The 20074-nt window shown below is 35.2% G+C and overlaps 1 protein-coding gene across 12 annotated transcripts in view; it reads left to right on the forward strand.

Moving 5' to 3' along the window:
• The window catches only part of XKR9 (XK related 9), an 85265-nt gene extending 78767 nt beyond the window's left edge, over positions 1–6498 (forward strand). For all 12 annotated transcript variants that reach the window (XM_025477963.3, XM_025477965.3, XM_049103805.1 and 9 more), the window contains one exon: positions 5806–6498. In XM_025477963.3, coding sequence (XP_025333748.1) covers positions 5806–6434 — 629 coding nt within the window. In that variant the 3' untranslated portion in view covers positions 6435–6498. The remainder of the gene's footprint in view (positions 1–5805) is intronic.
• Positions 6499–20074: the final 13576 nt, after the last annotated feature.

Genomic DNA, 20074 nt, shown 5'->3' on the forward strand with positions numbered 1-20074 from the left:
CTAAATTACTTGAATTAACCCTCTGAAAATATGTAAAATAATTGGATATTTTCAAAAGTCTTCATAAAACCATAAAACAGTCTGATACAGTAGGCCAAAATATATGAAAATGGTAACACAGCAGGGTTAAGACTCTGAAGACATTTATACCAGGAGGGTTTTTTTTTTTTTTTTAAACCAAACCAATTAATAGCAGGTTAAATTTTGATAGCTTCCAGTGTGTGGAGGACTGAAGACAAAACTCAGAGTCCTCATAAAGGAGGGACATCTAGTAGAAAATTATGATCTGTAAAACTGGTATGCCAAAAGGTACCCTCCTCAGGGAAAAGTGTGAAGTTACTGTACCTTATTATCTACTTTGAATAGACAGCAAGGAATATTGCCTTGCTGCTAAGTAGAGCAGGGAAACATAACAATATAACAATTTTGCAATCAAAATTCTCATCTTTGGCTAGTCCAAAACAAAACAAAACAAAAACCCCCAAAACTAATAAAAGCCAAGCTATGAATATAGAGTGGTCACTTTAACTATATGTGATAGTGAGCCTAGCTGTCTGGCACAAATATAAATTCTCCCTAGAGGAATTCACTTTCTCTTAGGCCTCAAATAATCTTCACAAATAGTTTTCCAAGAAACATGGTTTACAGTAATTTATATCATCAAAAGATATAAAGCATCATGAGTAAGAATCAGCAGAAATAGAAAAAAATTTAAGTCTTTAGCTTAAGCCTTAGATAATGGAAATTAACAGTTGCAAAATATATGTTTCTTATTGTGTTGAGAGAGGTAAATGATAAACTTGAAAATGTGGAATAGGAAGCTATAAAAAATGAATTGTGTATTTGAAAAGGAAAAGTAGAATTTATGAGAATAAAAAAATTCAAGAATTGGAATTAAAAACTTAGATAAGATATAACTATATAGACAATTAGTGATTCAATGCTAGATCAGAAGAAATTATTCAGATTATAGGAACAAAGAGATGGGAAATATGAAAGAGATATCAAGAGACACGGAAGGTGGGATGAGAAGGTCTAATATACATCTGAGCAGAGTCTGTAAAGGAGAAGAGAGAACAAATGGAACAGAGGTAATATTTAAAAAATTAATGGCTGAAAAAAATTTCAGATATGATGAGAGTCACCTACCTACAGATTCAGGAAGCCTTTCATCTCACAAGCAACTAAATAGAAATCCATGCCTTAGCATATCACTACTAAAGGAAATTCCAAAGATTGTACTTCATACAGAATAGAGGTGTTCTGAGATGCAAGAAGGAATAAAGAGAAAATAGTAAATATGTGAGTAAATCTAAATGAAGATTGTGTAAAATAAAAGTAATGCTATGTGGTTAAGAAAAAGAAGGAAAGTATAAGAGCAATAACATGTTAGTCAGGCAGAAGATAGTGGAGTTAAAGTGTTTTTAAATTCCTTGTATAGTCTAGAAAAAAGGTAAAGCAAAGGTGGATCTGGATTTTTTGAAGTATAAAACTAAAACACTCAGGCCCATTTAAGAAAAATAATATAATATGAAAACAAATTAGATATTGTTTGTCTGTATAGGGTACTGTAATAGAATTATACAGCTTATACAGCTTAACAGTCAGAAATAGATTTTCTTACAGTTCTGTAGACTGGAAGTCTAAGATCAAGGTGCCAGCAGAGTTGGTCTCTCTTTGGGTTGCAGATGGCCACCTTCTTGCTGTGTCCTCACATGGCCTTTCTTCTGTGTATGGAGAAAGATCTCTTGCCTCTTACTGTTTTTATAAGGATACCAGTCCTATCAGACATGGGCTCTGCCCTTATGACCTTATTTGACCTTAATTACCTCCTTAAGACACTATTTTAAAACAGTCACATTGGGGGTTAGAGCTTCATCATATGAATTTTGGGGACACACAGTTCAGTTCATAAAAGGTATGAAAGTAACCATTTAAATAAAATAAATCACAGTCAATTACAGATATAAAGCTGACAAATACCACAAATTTCACAAGAGGAAGAAAAGTAATATACTTTTATTATTTTAATTCCTCAATTTTTTGGCTGCATATGACTTTTAGTCTTTAATTGACTTTTGATAATTTTATTATATAATTTTGTGGAGAGAATAGAAAAATTCAATCTGTTTTTAATTTTAATTTTATTATTTATTAAAAAATATTTGAGAGAGAAAGCATGGGTTAGGCGAGAAGCAGAAGGAGAGGGACAAGCAGACTCTGCACTGAATGTGGAGCCCAATCACAGGACCCTGAGATCATGACCTGAGCCAAAGTCAGACACTTAATTTGACGAAGCCACCCAGGTGCTCCTCATCTGTTTTTTAGCATAGTTGCTTGAAATTTGTTTTTTATCATTTTAACTTAGAAAAGTTCCTTTCAACTTCACAAGTTATTAATATCATGTTTATTTTTTGGATTGTTATTAAATTTGGGAAAAACACTGGCAGTTTCTTTAGTAATGTGCTATAAGATCAGAGTATATCACATTTTTTTGGGATGAAGTAACTATTTTTAGATACTATTTGAATTGACAGTACTAGTTTATTTTTGATGTTTCATTAGTAAATATTGGGAGTGTTCGGTTTTCTTCACTGGTGTCAGTAATGTCAACTCAAAGAAATCATCTATATGCATACTTTGATGAGGTCATTACAGACTGAGAGAAATATGTAAAGATGTGGTTTGTTAAAGACAAGAAATTCATTTTGGATAGAGTGTAATTTTAGGCTAGCTAAGTGATCAGACAAATATGTTAGAGCAGGTAGATTAGTAAGAAATGGGAAATAGTGTCAAACTAATGTCAACTGGATAAGGCTAGATCATTGTCCCTTAATGTTAAGTAATCATAGGCCTGTTGATGGCAATATAATGAAGTGTTAATATCAGGCAAACTGTCTGAGAATCCTAACTTTGTTACTTATTAATCTTAACTATTCAAACCGATCTTATGAACATATTCCTTAAACCTAAACTAAGTGTATTCTCAACTCAGTTTCTGCTTAGCTAGATCTCCAGAAGGACTACAGCCACTTCAATATACCAAAGGAAAATAGAGAGTAAGTAGGAGTAGAGACAGGGCTCAATCCCAGGATCCCTGACCTGAGTGGAGGGCAGACACTCAACTAAACAAGCCACCCAGGTGCCCTGAAAACATTTTTACCATTTTTAAAAGAATTTTATTTCTTTATTTGAGAGAGTGAGCATATGGGGGAGGAGCAGAGGGAGAAAGACAAGCAGATTCCACACTGAGCACAGAGGCTTGATTTTAGGACCCTAAGATCATGACCTGAACCAAAATCAAGTCAGATGTTTAACTGGCTGAGCCACCCAGGCATCCCATGTTTTTAAACTTTCAGTTCTATTTCTAACAAAACTGTATATCCAATGTGAGGGTAAATAAAAACATTTTGAAACAGACATGATCTCAAACATTTTTGCTTAGGTACAACTTCTCTCAGGAATATCTGGAGAATGCGTGGTCAAAACATGAGAATAAAGCAAGAAACACATGAAAACAGGAAACAGGAAGTCAACACCAAAGAGACTTGAAGGGACATTCTAGGAAGGCAGGAAGCAAACCTTGAGAACAGCCACCTTAGACTAGTAGGGTTCTATTCTTAAAAAAAAAAGAAAAAAAAAAAAAGAACTAATAGATGTGTATATAGGGGTGTTTTTTTTTTTTTAAAGATTTCATTTATTTATTCATGATAGAGAGAGAGAGAGAGAGAGAGAGGCAGAGACACAGGCAGAGGGAGAAGCAGGCTCCATGCCCGGAACCCGACGCGGGACTCGATCCTGGGACTCCAGGATCGCACCCTGGGCCAAAGGCAGGCGCTAAACTGCTGAGCCACCCAGGGATCCCCCCTAGGGGTGTTTTACTAATTAATTAATTTGAAGATTTTCCCAAGAAATATTGATAGAGTTATGAAAAACTAAGCAAGCAAAGGAACAGTGAACAGTTTTAAAAGAAAGGAAGTATATTAGTGTAATACTTGGCTGGGCAGGAAAAAAAAAGCTATATTTATGTAATTATAATAAGATAAACACCCAATACTAACTTTTATAAAAAATTGTGATGTTACTCTGTTGGGCAGATGGAAGGAGAGGAAAATGCAAAGAAGGTGTATATTTATGTGTGTATATGCTAAATTTTCCTCTTTCCAAATAGAAAATCAATAAGCTCTGTCTAAAGCAGATAAAGTAAGAAATAGAACAGGTGTATTTTTTTATTTACAAATAAAATGTCAGAAGAAAAGCTAGTAGAGTTGATAGTGATTTCTTCTGGGGGTTATGACTGAGAGGAGGGGTAGAGCTTACTGACTTTTAAATTATATATATTTGGGACACCTGGGTGGCTCAGTGGTTGAGCATCTACCTTTGGCTGAGTGGGTGATCCCACAGTCCCAGGATCGAGTCCCGCATCAGGCTTCCTGCATGGAGCCTGCTTCTCCCTCTGCCTGTGTCTGCCTCTCTCTCTCTCTCTCTGTCTGTCTCTCTCTCTCATGAATAACTAAATAAAATCTTAAAAAATTATATATATTTCTTAATTTGTTTTGTGTTCAATTGTGTGTATGCAGTAGTTTGGTAGATGTTAAAACTAATTAGAAAAAAATGTATCATAGGACAATTAGGGGACAGCAATGCTTTCATTAAAATATTTGAATCAAAGAAGAAAGAAAAAAGTCCAGTGTGGTTCAGAAGGAATATGCTATTACCAGTAAAGTAGACAAAGGCATTTAAAATCATCATAATCTTCTTCAACACATCAACATATTTTAAGTCTGCCTTTTCATCATAATATATAGATCTCCAGTGAAGCTAAATGGGAAGGAATAGCATTTTGTATTCTGCTTTAAATTCTTTCTAATTCTCTAATGTCTTTACTTTCAGTTTTATAAAAGTTAAAAGTTCTCAGCTTTGATGGGGCTAATGGCATGCCTTTTCAAAGTTGTAATGAACTTACGTTATTTGTTGGGGAAAAATCGGGTGAAGATTAAAGATGTCAAGCCTGGCATGCCTGGGTGGCTCAGTAGGTTAAGTGGCTGCCTTTGGGATGGAGCCCGGGTTTCCCTGCTCGGCAGGGGGTCTGCTTTTCCTTCTCCCTCTGCCCCTGGTCTCTCTTTCACTAATGTGTGTACTTCCTCTCTCTCAAATAAAGAAAATATTAAAAAAAAATCAAGCCTATAGAAATTTATAAGTTTTAGAATATATTTGTTCATTTCATTCATCATCTTAAATGGGAAATTGAGCTTGTTGATATCTTATACTTACATTAAGTTTTCTGTTTAACCTCCCTCTCTCCTTCCCTCCCTTCCTACTGCCACCCCCCATTATGGTATCTCTTGGTGATTTAAGTATATGTTCAAGGTCAAAGCCAAAAAACCTGAAGAAACTAGGACTGTAGCTATAGTCTTTTAGAGAACTTCCAGAGTGTGCAGATTCCATTATAACAGTTGGTCAATAAAATTTATGTAGCGAATTTATTTAAAATCTTATAAAGCAGTCTGATATAGCATGTAATTACACCAGCTTTGGAATCAGGCAGATTTAGCTTCAAATCTCACCTTTCTGCAACTTGCTAGCCATGTGATTTAAGTCATTTGTATATTTTCTAAGCATCAATTCTTTTATATGTAATATGGGAATATTAATATCTATTTCAAAGGATTAGATGAGTATATAAAGTACCTGATATGTTTGTGGGCATTTATATATATACAGTTAAAGCATGTATGACATATAGTAATTTAACATTGCTGTTTCCTATAATAATATATCTATTTTTTATTTTTTGTTTTATAGATGCAGCCATCTTGGTCTCTTGCTGTGCTATTTCTTGGTCGACTGTTGCTTATCAAGTAGCTTTAAGAAAATCCTTGCCTGATAAAAATCTCCTTAATGGATTCTGTCCCAAATTCACATACCTCTTTTATAAGTTGTTTACATTATTATCTTGGAAGCTGAGTATTGTACTTCTTCTATTCTTAGATGTTAAGATTGCATTATTTCTGTTGTTATTTCTTTGGTTTTTAGGGATATTGTGGGCATTTAAAAAGCAAACTCAGTTTTGCGCTTCTATAAGTATGGAATTCTTATACAGGGTTGTTGTTGGATTCATTCTTACCTTTACATTTTTTAATATTAAGGGACAGAATACCAAATGTCCAATGTTTTGTTACTATATTGTAAGGGTACTGGCCACAGTGGGGATATTGGTTGTGTTCTGGGTTTCCCCAGTCTCTATTTTTAATTCAGACTATTTTATGTCCATCAGTATCACTATAGCTCTTACTCTTGTCCTTGGAATTATTTTTCTTATTGTTTATTATGGGACTTTCCACCCAAACAGAAACGAAGAAACAAAACCTGATGAAATTGATGGAAAAACAACTAAAAGAGATTGTAGAATGAAGTATTTTCTAATGGAATAGCTATCATTTGTGAGATGTGTTTTATTTTTTGTTTTATTGGTTATTAAAGAAAATGTTATGTGGATGTGTTTCTTATTTTTGCCTTTAATTTCAGATCAGTTTTCATTAACTGTGAATGTGAGAGAGCATAGTAATATTTTATTATTGAAATTAATTTCTAAATTGGTTTTAAAGATCTTGGGTACTTCAATATATTTCCCTATAGCCTGGTAAGTTTGTCAGCCTGAGCTTGAACTGGAAGAAATGTTCTGATTCTCCAAAATTAGAAGCCTGAAATCAAGCTTCCCTTCAATTCTTCCCTCATTGTTTCTGAACTAAAACTAATGCTTGTTGTAGAGAACTGTAAAGGGAGAAGAGCAGAACACCCATTTTTCTTTCCTCTATTTTATTGTTTCAGTGCATATATTTTGAGTTGGGGGAAGATTGGTAGAGGAAAAGGAAAAAGAAGGAAAGAGGAAGAAAGCAAAACATCAAGTTTACCATTTTTAAGTGTACGGTTTAATAGCATTAGCTAGCATTCACCTTGTTATGCATCTCTATAGCTTTTTCATCCTGCAACACTGAGACTCTTTTCCCATTTAACAACTTCCCATTTCTCTCTCTCCAGCCTCTGGGAACCACACTTCTGTTTTGGGTTTCTATAAATTTGACTACTTTACATACCTCAAATAAGGGGAATTTGTCTTTTTGTGACTGGCTCATTTCACTTAGTATATTACCTTTAGGTTTATCCATTTGTGACATGTGGTAGTGTTTCGTTCTTTTTAAAAGGCTGAGCAATACTCCTTTGTAGGTATATGCCACTTTTTTTCTGTTTATCCATCACTGGATAAACCTCTGCCTCTTGGCTATTGTGAATAATGCCACTGTGAACAAGAGTTTACAATTATTTCTCTGAGGTCTTGCTTTCATCTCTTTTGGTTGTATACTCAAAAGTAGGATTACTGGATCATATAGTAAACTCTATTAATCTTTTTTTTAAAAGATTTTATTTATTTATTAATGAGAGACAGAGAGACAGAGAGAGAGGCAGAGACACAGGCAGAGGGAGAAGCAGGCTCCATGCAGGGATTGGGACTTGATCCAGGGTCTCCAGGATCACGCCCTGGGCTGAAGGTGGCACTAAACCACTGAGCCACCTGGGCTGCCCTCTGTTAATCTTTTGAGAAAATTCCATACTGTTTTTGACTGTGGCTGCACCATTTTACAATTCCACTACACTACAATTCCAATACAATTCCACCCACAAGGGTTCCAGTTTCTCCACATCTTCACCAACACTTGCAATTTTTTGTATTTTAAAGTTTTTTTTTTTTTTTTGTATTTTTGATAGTGGCTATGCTAACGGGTGTGAGGTGATATTATAGTTTTGATTTGCATTTCTCTACTAGTGATGGTAAGCATCACCGATGATGCTAATGGTGTTAGCCATTTGTATATCTTCTTTGGGGAAGTGTCTGTATCTGATAAGAGATTATTATCCAGAATGTAGAAAGAACTATAGCTCAAAAATAACAAAACTAAAATAACCTGATTTAAAAAATAGGGAAAGGACTTTAAGTAGCCAAATCATATATGAATAGTTTTCTGCATTATTCCTTATACTAAGCAGTAAATTTTGGGTCTAGGAGTAAATAGGGAGGACAAACGGATTAGGCTGAACTCCTGGAAATAATGAAGCTTCTTCCATCAAATTCTCCTTTCTTTTTTCAGTTTCTTACCCTTTCTTTTCTTTGATTGGCTCTTAATGAATGAGTCCTCAAACAATAGCCTTTTCTAATACCAGGAGAAAAAATTTCCAATTCCACATTTAGTCATAACTTAATGTAAAACTGCTATATAGCTTTCAGGATGAGGGGTAAACTTACTGGATACAACACATTGCAACTATCAAAGCTATTTGAAAGCTAAATGTTAAGCACTAACTGCACAGCAATCTGCTAGGTACTGTTGTGGGTACAAAACAAGTGTATAATAGAGTTCTGTTTCTTGAAAAGGTTACATACGGAAGCATTTATCGAAACTGACAAGCTGTCTTTCAAAATGTTTTATGTTTGTGATTTTCATTTTATAGTAAATAAAATATTGAGGGATGCCTGGGTGGCTCAGTGGTTGAGTGTGTCTCAGGGCATGATCCCAGGGTCCTGGGATTGAGTCCCATGTTGGGCTTCCTGCACGGAGCTTGCTTCTCCCTCTGCCTGTGTCTCTGCCTCTCTCTTTGTGTCTCTCGTGAATAAGGAACTAAAATCTTTAAAAAAAAAAGTATTGAATAACAGAAGTGGTTATAGAGTATATAAACTTAATAAGATCCCTCCTGTGTCCCTCCTGTGCTACACTTTGAGAAAGTTAGGCAGTGTGGAAAAACCTTGCAGGAACTAGGGAATCTATAGTTTACTTTGGGCATCAGATCCTCATATGTATGAACCCCACTTATTGCATATTTCCTATCTGTATGTATGTGTATATGTTTGAGAGAGTGAAGATGAGAAAAGAAGTTAGGCTCACTTAGCACTTTAATCAGAATCTTTGAGTCTCAAAGGATAAAAACTAAGTCATGAAATGAAAGTGCTCTTCATTCTTTTTTGAAGATTTAAATGTTTATGTGTTATCATTTCCCTTCAGCATAGAGAATGTTTAGCATTTTGTATAGTTTTGGTTTGTTAATGTGTTTTTTTTCTTTTTTCTGAACATGTCTTTATTTTTCCTTCATTCTTGTAAGATATTTTTGCTGAATATAGAGTTCTGGGTTGACTGTTTTCTCCCCCCTTTATGCATTTTAAAGATCATTCCACTAATTTCTGGCCTCGATTTTTTTAAAAGATTTTATTTATTTATTCATGAGAGAGACAGAGAGAGGCAGAGACATAGGCTGAGGGAGAAGCAGGCTCCATGCAGGGAGCCCGATATGCGACTCAATCCCAGGACACCGGGACCATGACCTCAGCCAAAGGCAGATGCTCAACTGCTGAGCCACCTACGTTTCCCTGGCCTCCATTGTTTCTGATGAGACGTTAGTGATCATTGAAATCATCATACCCTGTGCATAATTTGCTTTTTTGGTTGTTTTTAGATTTTACCTTTAGTGGTTTTTTTTTTTAAATAAATTAATTTTTTATTGGTGTTCAATTTACCAACAATCCTTTAGTGTTTTGTTTGTAGTAGTTTGCCTTCTTTGTTTATGGGTGTAGTTTTTCTTTGTTTCTGTTTTTTTTTTTTTTTCCCCTAATTGAGAATCTCTGGACTTCTTGAACCTGTAAATGTTAGTCTCTCATCATTGTATTTAGAGAGTTTCCAGCCATTTTTCTTCACATATTCTTACTATCATTTTACCTCTCTTCTTGGACTCCATTTACATATATGTTAGGTGTACTGATGTTATCCCATAGATCTCTGAGGGGCCTGTTCATTTTTTTTTCCAATTTAGTTGTTTTCTGTTCTTAGTGGATTTGTCTTCATGTACATTTACTTTTTCCTTTATCTTCAGTCTACTGTTAAGCTTATCTAATGACTTTTAAAAATTTCAGAGGTTTTATTTTTATGTTCCAGAATTTGCATTAGTTTTTTTTATGGTTTCTGTTTTTCTGTTAAGATCTTGTAGGCTTTTTATTCATTTTGAGCATATTTTCCAATATATCCTTGACAATAACTATAATAGATGCTTTAAAATCCTTGTGTGTTAATTTCACTATCTGAGTCATCTCAGGTTTGGTCTTTACTGATTGCCTTATCTTTTGAGTGCAGGTCACATTTTCCTATTTCTTCATATGTGTACTGATTTTCTGTTGTTTCCTGGATTCTATGAATGGTATATTTTAGACTTCTCTTGATCCTGTTTGTTTTTGAGAAGAATATATAGATATTTTTCTTTTAGCAGACAGTTAACTTGAGCTTTGACTGTAAAAAAGTCTATTTGCTTAGCCTTCAGTGTGCTGCTTGGATTCTGCCTCATATAAAAATATAGTTCAGGGCCATTCAGAGAATTAGGAAGATTTAATATATATGGAAGAAAGGCTACTCTATTGGCTCTCTTTTCTAGGATTTTCACCCTTACTTTTCAGCTGCTGTGGTCACTCCATGCTTTATCTTCTAGGCCTTACCCACTAAAACTGTAAGTTTTCTGTGTTTTTGTACTCAGTATGTTGACTGGAGTCTATCTTCACTTAGTACCATTCTTTCTCACAAATATTGAGGGACATCTTCAATATCTGCCTGTTTTTTCTCTCGAGTGCTTTCATTTGTCCAGAGTTTATAGTGGTTATTTGTAAAGGCTTTGTGTGGTAGGAGATGTACCTATCTTTTTATTAATCAATAGCAATTTCAGTACTCTGTAATACATGCCATTCTTTCTGGGTAATTGCTTAAACACGATATGTAAATTCCTTTAAATTAACATTTAATCTTCCATTATTCTTACTTACTTGACCCTCACAAAATCCTGGTAATACAGATACTTTTTTTTATACTACTCTTTAGCTGGGAAAACAAGACTTTGGCAAGTTACTTGCCAAAAGATCAGATCTCATATTTTCTGGCCTCAAGTCTAGTTTACTTTCTGTAGAACTATTCTGTCTTTATCTGATGGACAGATTAAGTGACCATCAGCAGCCTAGAGCTGACACAAAGTTATACACGATTTAAAAATTACTATGAAATACCCAAAACATAATTTTTAAAAAGTCTGGCTTAAATAGTTTTTGGCCTTAATTCAGGATGTGACTAAGGTTCTGTTGCTGATAGTTTGGATAATTCAGTTAATAATACATGTAGTGGGAAGTAGCAATTTAATGGAAAAATGGATAGAAAATAATATACATCCATTTAAAAGCTTGAATATTGAATTCTTCACACAAACCTGGATTGAATACTTAGTTTGGTGAACAAACGGTTTACCACTGATTTTATTTTTTATTTTTTTAAAGATTTCATTTATTTATGAGAGACACAGAGAGGGGGAGAGAGAGAGAGAGAGAGAGAGAGAGAGAGACAGGCAGAGGGAGAAGCAGACTCCATGCAGGGAGCCAGATGTGGGACTCGATCCCAGGTCTTTAGGAACAGGCCCTGGGCCGAAGGCAGTGCTAAACTGCTGAGCCACCCAGGCTGCCCTACCACTGATTTTATAGACAAGAAAAAAATAGATCCTGATCAGCAGGCTCTTAAAATGAACTTGTGATATCTAATGAATTTAGATAGCAAGCTCTTAGAATGAACTTTTAATATCTAATGAATTTACTTTTATTCATTTTATCCTGTGGTTTTCTGTATCATTGAGTCATGGCTTTATAGCACTTTAAAATATTCCCAAGTAAATATAAGTTTTTTCTAGGGTGTCCTGTGCGTGCATATAAAAGGCCTTTTGAGGGAGATCCCTGAGTGGCTCAGTGGTTTAATGCCTGCCTTGGGCTCAGGGCGTGATCCTGGAGCCCCGGGATCGAGTCCCATGTCAGGCTCCCTGCATGGAGCCTGCTTCTCCCTCTGCCTGTGTCTCTGCCTCTCTCTCTCTCTCTCTCTCTCTCTCTCATAAATAAAATCTTTAAGGAAAAAAAAGGCCTTTTGAAGTTCAGAAAAAGCATAGGAATAATTATGAGTAATACTCATAAAAGAACATTCACATATACTGTATTAAGGTTCTTCAGGGAAAGAACCAATAGATTATATCTCTATCTATATCATTTTACCTCTCTTCTTAGACTCCAAGAAGATATAGATATAGATTCATAAAATTATGAACAATACTTAGAACACTCACATATACTGTGTTAAAGTTCTTCAGAGGAAAAAACCAGCAGAACAATAGAATAGGATAACTGTAAGAGGAGATTTATTACAAGAATTGGCTCACATGGTTGGTTATGAGGGTTGAAAAGGCCCATGATCTGCTTTCTGCAAACTGGATAACCATGAAAGTCAGTGGTGTAATTCAGTCCAAGTCTGACGGTTGAGAATTTTGGGGCTAATGGTGTAATTACTCATCTGAATCTGAAAGTATAAAGCCAGAGGTGCCAATGTCTGAGGGCAGGAAAAGATGGATGTCTTAGCTTAAGTAGAGAAAGAGCAAATTTGCCCTCTCTGCCATTTTATTCTATTTAGGCCCAATAGATTGGATGATACCCATGTTAGGGAGGGCATTTGCCTTACTCGTTCACCAATTCAAATGTTAATCTCTTCAAGAAACGTCCTTACAGACACATCAAGAAATAATGTTTTAATAGCTATCTGGACATTCCTTAGTCCAGTCAAGTTAACATGCAAAATTAACCATCACATACGTACCTTTCTGCATTCACATTTACTTCAAATATGAATAAAATGCTTCCCTTAAACTAGTGGTTCTCAAAGTTCCTGTGCATCTAGAATCACCTGGAGGATACATTAAAATGGATTGCTAGGCACCATCCACAGAGTTTCTTTTTTACTAGATCTTAGGTGGGGCTTGAAATTTTTATGACTAAGAAGTTTCCAGATGTTGCTGATGGTGTTTAGTCAGGCTATAGGCTTTGAGATCCCTTGCTGACTTTCAAAGGCAAGTAATGCTGTTAATAAATAGTTTAAAAGTAGCCACTAGAGGGCAATGGAACCACGGACAAATTGGATGGGCTACTGGTTTATCAACTACAGTATTTGTACAAGCCATGAGAATACCAAAGCCAAACATTAATTTCCTGTACAATATCTTGAGGCTCATTCTCAATCGTAATATAAATCAAAGCTTGTCCTTGTGATTGCGGGAGTCAGAGGTGTATAATGCGACTCTAACTGTGGATGAAACCCATTTCTTGATCACAATAAATTAAAAGTTAAACTTTTCTCAGTGGACATTTGCACATATACCTAGTAGTCTTTGAGGTTAACAGGAACCATTTGTGGTTTCCCAAAGTGACTACATTTTGATAATAGGTTTAGTTTGTTACGGAGAGAATTCTATTCTTAAGTGTTATTTATTGTTCTAAGACACACCTTTTATTTTATGAAAGTGAGACCTAAGTACCTTTTAAGAATATGAGCTTAGTAGATTAAGTTTATACTAAACATCAATTTATAGAACATAAAGATCCACATGGTGTAGGGAGTTTGTAATTTTTTTCTCCTAGATTATTTTGCTTTGATGGTAGACCAGGATTAGAGAAAAATCAAAAGATGTAGTTTGCAGAGTTGTTATATTTTGTTAGCCTGACCTAGCACAGAATTTGAAAATTGCCTTTACTGTGGCTGCTATTACTTTTAAAAAATTAATTCTGATAGGTAATAGCTGTAGAGTCATAGATCTCTTTCTGAGTAGGCCTATTTCTTGGCTTTACCAGCAATTGTTTTCATTGTGTTGCAGAAATTTTGATTTGAAAGCCCAAAGACCTGAGTTTGATTCCCTGCCGTAACACTTATTACCTGTGTGACCACGATGAATCATTTAGTCGAGGTCTGTTTCTGTATATGTAGAATGAGAATTATGCAATGACAACTGTCTTCCTGGGCTATTGTGAAAAATCAGTGAAATACCATATATGTTAGTGTTTTATAGATTGTGACCGTTGCTGAAATTTTCTGTTTTTGACGTTCTTCTACCAGTATGCAGTATTTTGAACTTGATTTTGAGGTCATTATACCTTTGTAAAATTGCTTCCGCATGTATAAAATAGGAATACTTACATAAAAAACCTGGTATTATATCACAAAGAAGTTTAACCTTTTTGCATATAACATCTTAGTTTTTCGTTATTTTTTTCTTGCGTGTACTGTTCCTGATATGTAGATAATATAGTCTATAGAAACTGCTAAATACCAAACTAGTTATTAATGAGATTGGGATTAAGGCTTAATTTGCAAATCACTTTCTGGCTTTTGGAAATATGAATGAATATGTGCATGTAGTGTGTATATATGTACATGTATTTTTTTTTTTAATGGGAGAAGGAGTCAGTGGTCTTTATTGGAAAGAAGAAACTTTAAAGCACAGTTTGAGTAAGTTAGTGCAAATGTTCAGTTGGCTAACTGGCAGGGCATCAGCTTGTAATGGGTTCCGCAGCTAGGGCATTGCTAGGTCTCACTTTTGTGCAGCCACGACCAGGTGATGGCACTGTCTCCTCTTCACAGAAGCTGCCCACTATTGCTTTTGGTGATAGATGGGACTAAATTAGGGACTTCCTTGGTGCCTGAAACTGCCTTCGGGACTACCATATTATATGGGTCTAGTCCCTTCTGTGCAGCCATTGTGACCTTTCTCTCCAGCCCATTCACCTACTCGTCATCAGTAGGAACACCACCTCCAGATGCCATAGGGTGCACCACAGGGACTGCATTGGGACCACTGGCCCTGAGGGCCCCTGTGGCCAGCACTCCAACTCTACAAAGTAACCTTGAAGCCATCATGCCTATCACAGTGCATTTATATGAATGGCAAGACTTTATTAAATAATTGTTGTTAAGTATGATTTCTCTTATTTTTTTCTGGGCCACAGAATCTCTTAGCTATAGTTGCTTTAAGATTAAACACTAGTTTTACTTATAGTTTTTGTTTCTTGTTTAGTAGTATATCTTGCCAAGTAGACTATAAGCTTACATAGGTCAGGGATTCTATTTCTGTGACCCTCAGAGAATTTGCATAGTGTTTCCAATAGCAGCATAGTATGTTACTTTTTCTGATTCCCTGGAAAAATGAATAGAATATATTTCCTTCCGCAGAGTACTAGGAAAATCACCTGATTCCTTTTGGAAGCAGTGAATCAATCTGTCAGGGTTTACTTCTGAGGGTTGTCTATGTGTTCAGCACTGTGCTTGGTAAATACCTATTGCTTAATTGATTGATCACCTCCAGAGAGTGATTTGTGTTTTTGTAGTAGTCTATGGATGAAAAGTGCTTTTCAAAAAATTGTGGATAAAATAACTTGTTTGCATTTTCCAAGGATATAAAGATTATTGTGATAGTCTGTCTTTTGAAAAAAAAAATAGCTTTATGTAGGGATAATTCACATATAACTAACCTATTAAAGTATATAAAGTTCAGTGTTTTTTTAGTGTATTCACAGACATGTTCAACCGTCACCACAATCAGTTTTAGAACATTTCCTCACTTCAAAAAGATACCCTATACCTTTATATATCAATCCTGTGATGGTTAGTTTGTGTGAAGACTTGGCTGGGTCACAGGGCCCAGAAATGTAGTGAAACACAATTATGGATGTTTCTATGAAGATGTTTTTGGATGAGATTAATATTTAAATATATGGACTTTGAGTAAAGTAGATAGTCCTCTATAACATGCGTGGGCCTTATCCAATCAGTTTCAAGGCCTGAATACAACAAAACACTGATTTCCTCTAAGCAGGGGGGGACTTCTGGTCTTCAGCTTTGAACTACATCATCGGTTTATCCTGGATCTTCAGCCTGTTAGCCACAGCGCAGATTTTGGACTCAACAGCCTCCACAATTGCATGAGTCAATTTCTTTTCTTTTCTTTTTTTCTCTTTTCTTTCTTTTTTTCCTTTCTTCCTTCCTTTTTTAAGAAAATATTTTATTTATTTAATTTATTTTTTAAAGATTTTATTTATTCACTCAAGAGAGACACACAGAGAGAAATAGCGACACAGCAGAGGGAGAAGCAGTCTCCTTGTGGGGAGCTCAATGTGGGACTCTATCCTAGGATCCTGGGATCACAACCCAAGCTTAAGGTGGACACTCGACCGACCACTGAGCCACTCAGGCGTCTCTGCATGAGTCAATTTCTTAAAACAAATCTCTTTATATATACACATATTCTATTCTATTGATTTTGTTTCTCTGGAGTACACTAATACAACCGTCCACTCCCATCTTCTCTTGTATTGCTCTCAGCCCTAGGCAACCACTAATCTACTTTCTGTCTATAGATTTCCCTATTCTGGATATTTATATATGAGTGGAATTATATTATCTGGCCTTTTGTGACTGTCTTCTTTCACTTAATATTGTTTTCAAAGTTTTTTTGTTGCATATATTAGTACTTCATTTATTTTATTGCAGAATAATATTCCATTGTATGAATATATCATATTTTATCTGGCTGTTCATTAATGAGCATTTGTGTTGTTTCTACTATTTGGCTAGTATAAATAATGCTGTTGTAAATAGTTTTACAGGTTCCTGTGTAGATAGATGTTTTCATTTCCCTTGAATATCTACCTACAGATGGAATTGCTGGGTCCTATGGTAATCCTATGTTTAATTGTTTGAAGAACTGCCATTCTTCACCAAAGTGGTTGTACTGTTTTATATTCCTATCAGTAGTGTTTAGGGTTCCAATTTTCATCTTCACCAACACTTATTGTCAGAGTTTTAGATTCTAGCCACCTAGTGGGTAAGAAATGGTACCTTATGGTTTTGATTTGTATTTCCCTGATGACTAATGATGTCAGTCATCTTTTCATAAACTTGTTATTGGCCATTTGTATATATTTTTTGAGAAATGTCTATTCAGAACCTTTGCTCATTTTTTTAGTTGGATTATTTGTCTTTTTTGTTACTGACTTGTGAGTGTTCTTTATACATTCTAAATTCAAATCTCTTATCAAATATATGATTTACAAATATATGTTCCCATTATATGGGTTGTTTTTCTCACTTTCTTGATGATGTCCTTTGAAGCAAAAAAGTTTTATTTTGATGAAGCATAATTTATCAATTTTTCTTTTGCTATTCATATTTCAGACATATCTAAAAATATTTTGCCAAATCCAAGATCATGAATATTTGTCCATATGTTTTCTCCCAAGAGTTTCATAGTTTTTTTCTTACATTTAGGTCTTTAACCCATTTTGAATTAATTTTTGTGAATGGTGGGAAGAATTAAACTTCATTCTTTTGCATACGGCTGTTCAATTGTCTCAGCATTATTTGTTGAAAAGACTGTTCTTTCCCCATTGACTTGTCTTGGCATTCTTGTTAAAAATCAGCTGGCCACAGAGGTATGGGGTTATTTCTGGACTGTCAATTCTATTCTATTGGTCTATATGTCTAGCCTTGTGCCAGGACCACACTGTGGTGATTATGGTTGCTTTGTAGTAAACTGAAATTGGGAATAAGTTTTGAAATTGGGATGTGTGAGTCCTTTTAGCTTTTTCTTCTTTTTCAGGATTGATTTGACTATTCTGGGTCCTTAGCAATTTCATATAAATTTTACAATCAAGTTGTTAATTTATACAAAGAAATTGGCTGGGATTCTGATACGAATTGTGTTGACTCTATGAATTAGTTTGGGGCGTAATAGTACCTTAACAGTGTTAAGTCTTTCAGTGCATGAAATGTAGGATATTTTCCCATTTATTTAGATCTTTAATTTCTTTCAATAAGTTTTATAGCTAAATTTTACGCTGCTTTTGTTAAATTTATTCCTAAGTATTTTATTCTTCTTGATGCTATTGTGAATAAAATTGTTTTGATTTCATTTTCATATTGTATAGAAATATAATTGATTTTTGTGTATTGACCTTGTATCCTGTAAACTTGTTAAACTCATTTATTAGTTCTAATAGTTTTTAGTGGTACCTTAGGATTTTCTATATATAAGGGCAAATCACATGCAAGTAGAGATGGTTTTCCTCATTCCCTTTCAATTTGGATGTCTTTTATTTCTTTTTCATATTTAATCCCCTTGGCTATAACTTGCAGTACAATGTTGAATTAAAAGAACTCATGAGAACAGACATCTTTGTCTTGTTCCTCATCTTAGGGGGAAAACTTTCAGTCTTACCATAAATTATGTTAGCTGTGGGTTTTTTGTAGATGCTCTTTATCAAGCTGAAGAAATCCCCTTCTTTTTTTTTAAGATTTTATTTATTTATTCATGAAAGACAGAGAGAGAGACAAACAGACAGAGACACAGACACAAGTAGAGGGAGAAGCAGGCTCCATGCAGGGAGCCTGACGTGGGACTCGATCCCGGGTCTCCAGGATCCAGCCCTGGGCTGAAGGCAGTGTTAAACTGCTGAGCCACCCGGGCTGCCCTGAAGAAATCTCCTTCTATGCCCGGTTTGTTCAATGTTTTTGTTTTTGTTTTTGTTTTTATCAAATCCATCGTGATGGATTTTTTCAAATTCTTTTGATATGGTTTTATGATTGAGATGATTATTGATGCTTGTTTTTGTTCTATTGATGTATTACATTGATTTTCAGATGCTAAACCAATCTTGAATTTCTTAGATAAATCCATTCATGGATCTTTCCTTTCTTCTTTCCTGGTACTGTCTTTATCTGTATATTGTTGTGCTTAATGGCGTCTCACATTTCTTTTAGGTTGTTTTTTTCCTTCATTTTTTCTTCTTTGTTTTTTGTTTTACATAATCTCCATCAATCTATCTTCAAGTCTACCAATTCTCTCTTCTGCTAGTTCAAATCTACTGTTGATATCCTTCTAGTAAATTTTTTATTTTGGTTACTGCATTTCTTAACTCCAGAATTTCCATTTTATTTATTTATTTATTTATTTATTTATTTATTTATTTATTTATTTATTTTTATTTATGATAGTCACAGAGAGAGAGAGAGAGGCAGAGACATAGGCAGAGGGAGAAGCAGGCTCCATGCACCGGGAGCCCGATGTGGGATTCGATCCAGGGTCTCCAGGATTGCGCCCTGGGCCAAAGGCAGGCGCCAAACCGCTGCGCCACCCAGGGATCCTGATTCTTTTTAAAATAATTTATGTCTCTTTTGATATTCTCTATTTGATACAACACTGTCAATATACCTTCCTTTACTTCTTTAAACATGATTTTCTTTATTTCTGTGAACATATTTCTAATAGCTGCCTTGAAATATTTTTCTGTTAAATCACACCTCTAGTTGCTCTCACAGAAAGTTTATGTTGCCTGCTTTTATTCTTTCTGGAGTATGGGTCATACTTTTCTGTCTCTTAGCATGCTTCTTAATTTTTATTGGTATTATTGACATGGTAATTTTTTATGGACAATTTACATAATATATTTTAGTAACTCTGGCACTGGTCCCCTCATTCTGGGGCTTATTATTGTTATTTGCTTGTTTATTTGTTTAGTGATTGGCTGGATCATTTTAGTGAAATCTGTTCCCTGCTTCCTCCACTCTCGTCCCACTCACCAAAGTTAAGAATCTTGATGTTGCTCCTCAGGACGACACTGCTTTTAGGTGTGCCCACAGTCACTTTGGGATGATGGTAGCAGTGGTAGGGCCCTTTTCCACTCTTTCTCTGACCATACTCAGCTATTAAGACTCCAGTAATTGCTGCCTGGTTGCTAGGTTTTTTACAAAAATGTCCCAGAGCATAAATTCCTCTACAAATGAATCCAATCAAACTGTGGCTCTTTGGACAGAATAGTTTTTGAGGTCAGTGTGATATTTGTTCTGATCCCAGGAGGGCTTCTCCCAGCTGTCTTATTCCTCAGTTCTCTAAACTACTAACCAGCCCACAGTCGAGGCCTTTTCTTCATTACATATACAAATCTCCTTCCAATTGCCTTTTACCACAGCCTCTACAATTCTTGAGAGTGCTCTTAGGTTAAACTTCTCCAAGCTCTGTTGCAAATGAAGTCAGTTCTTTGTGGAGAGATCAGGAGCTATCTGCTTTATGGCTGCTTCTCCCTTTGGCAAAATATCTGGGCCAGGACTCTAGAGCAGGGAGTGAGAACAATGGCAAGCTTCTC

The sequence above is a fragment of the Canis lupus genome, chromosome 29 (assembly GCF_003254725.2).
Source record: "Canis lupus dingo isolate Sandy chromosome 29, ASM325472v2, whole genome shotgun sequence".
In the NCBI taxonomy this organism is placed as follows: domain Eukaryota; kingdom Metazoa; phylum Chordata; class Mammalia; order Carnivora; family Canidae; genus Canis; species Canis lupus.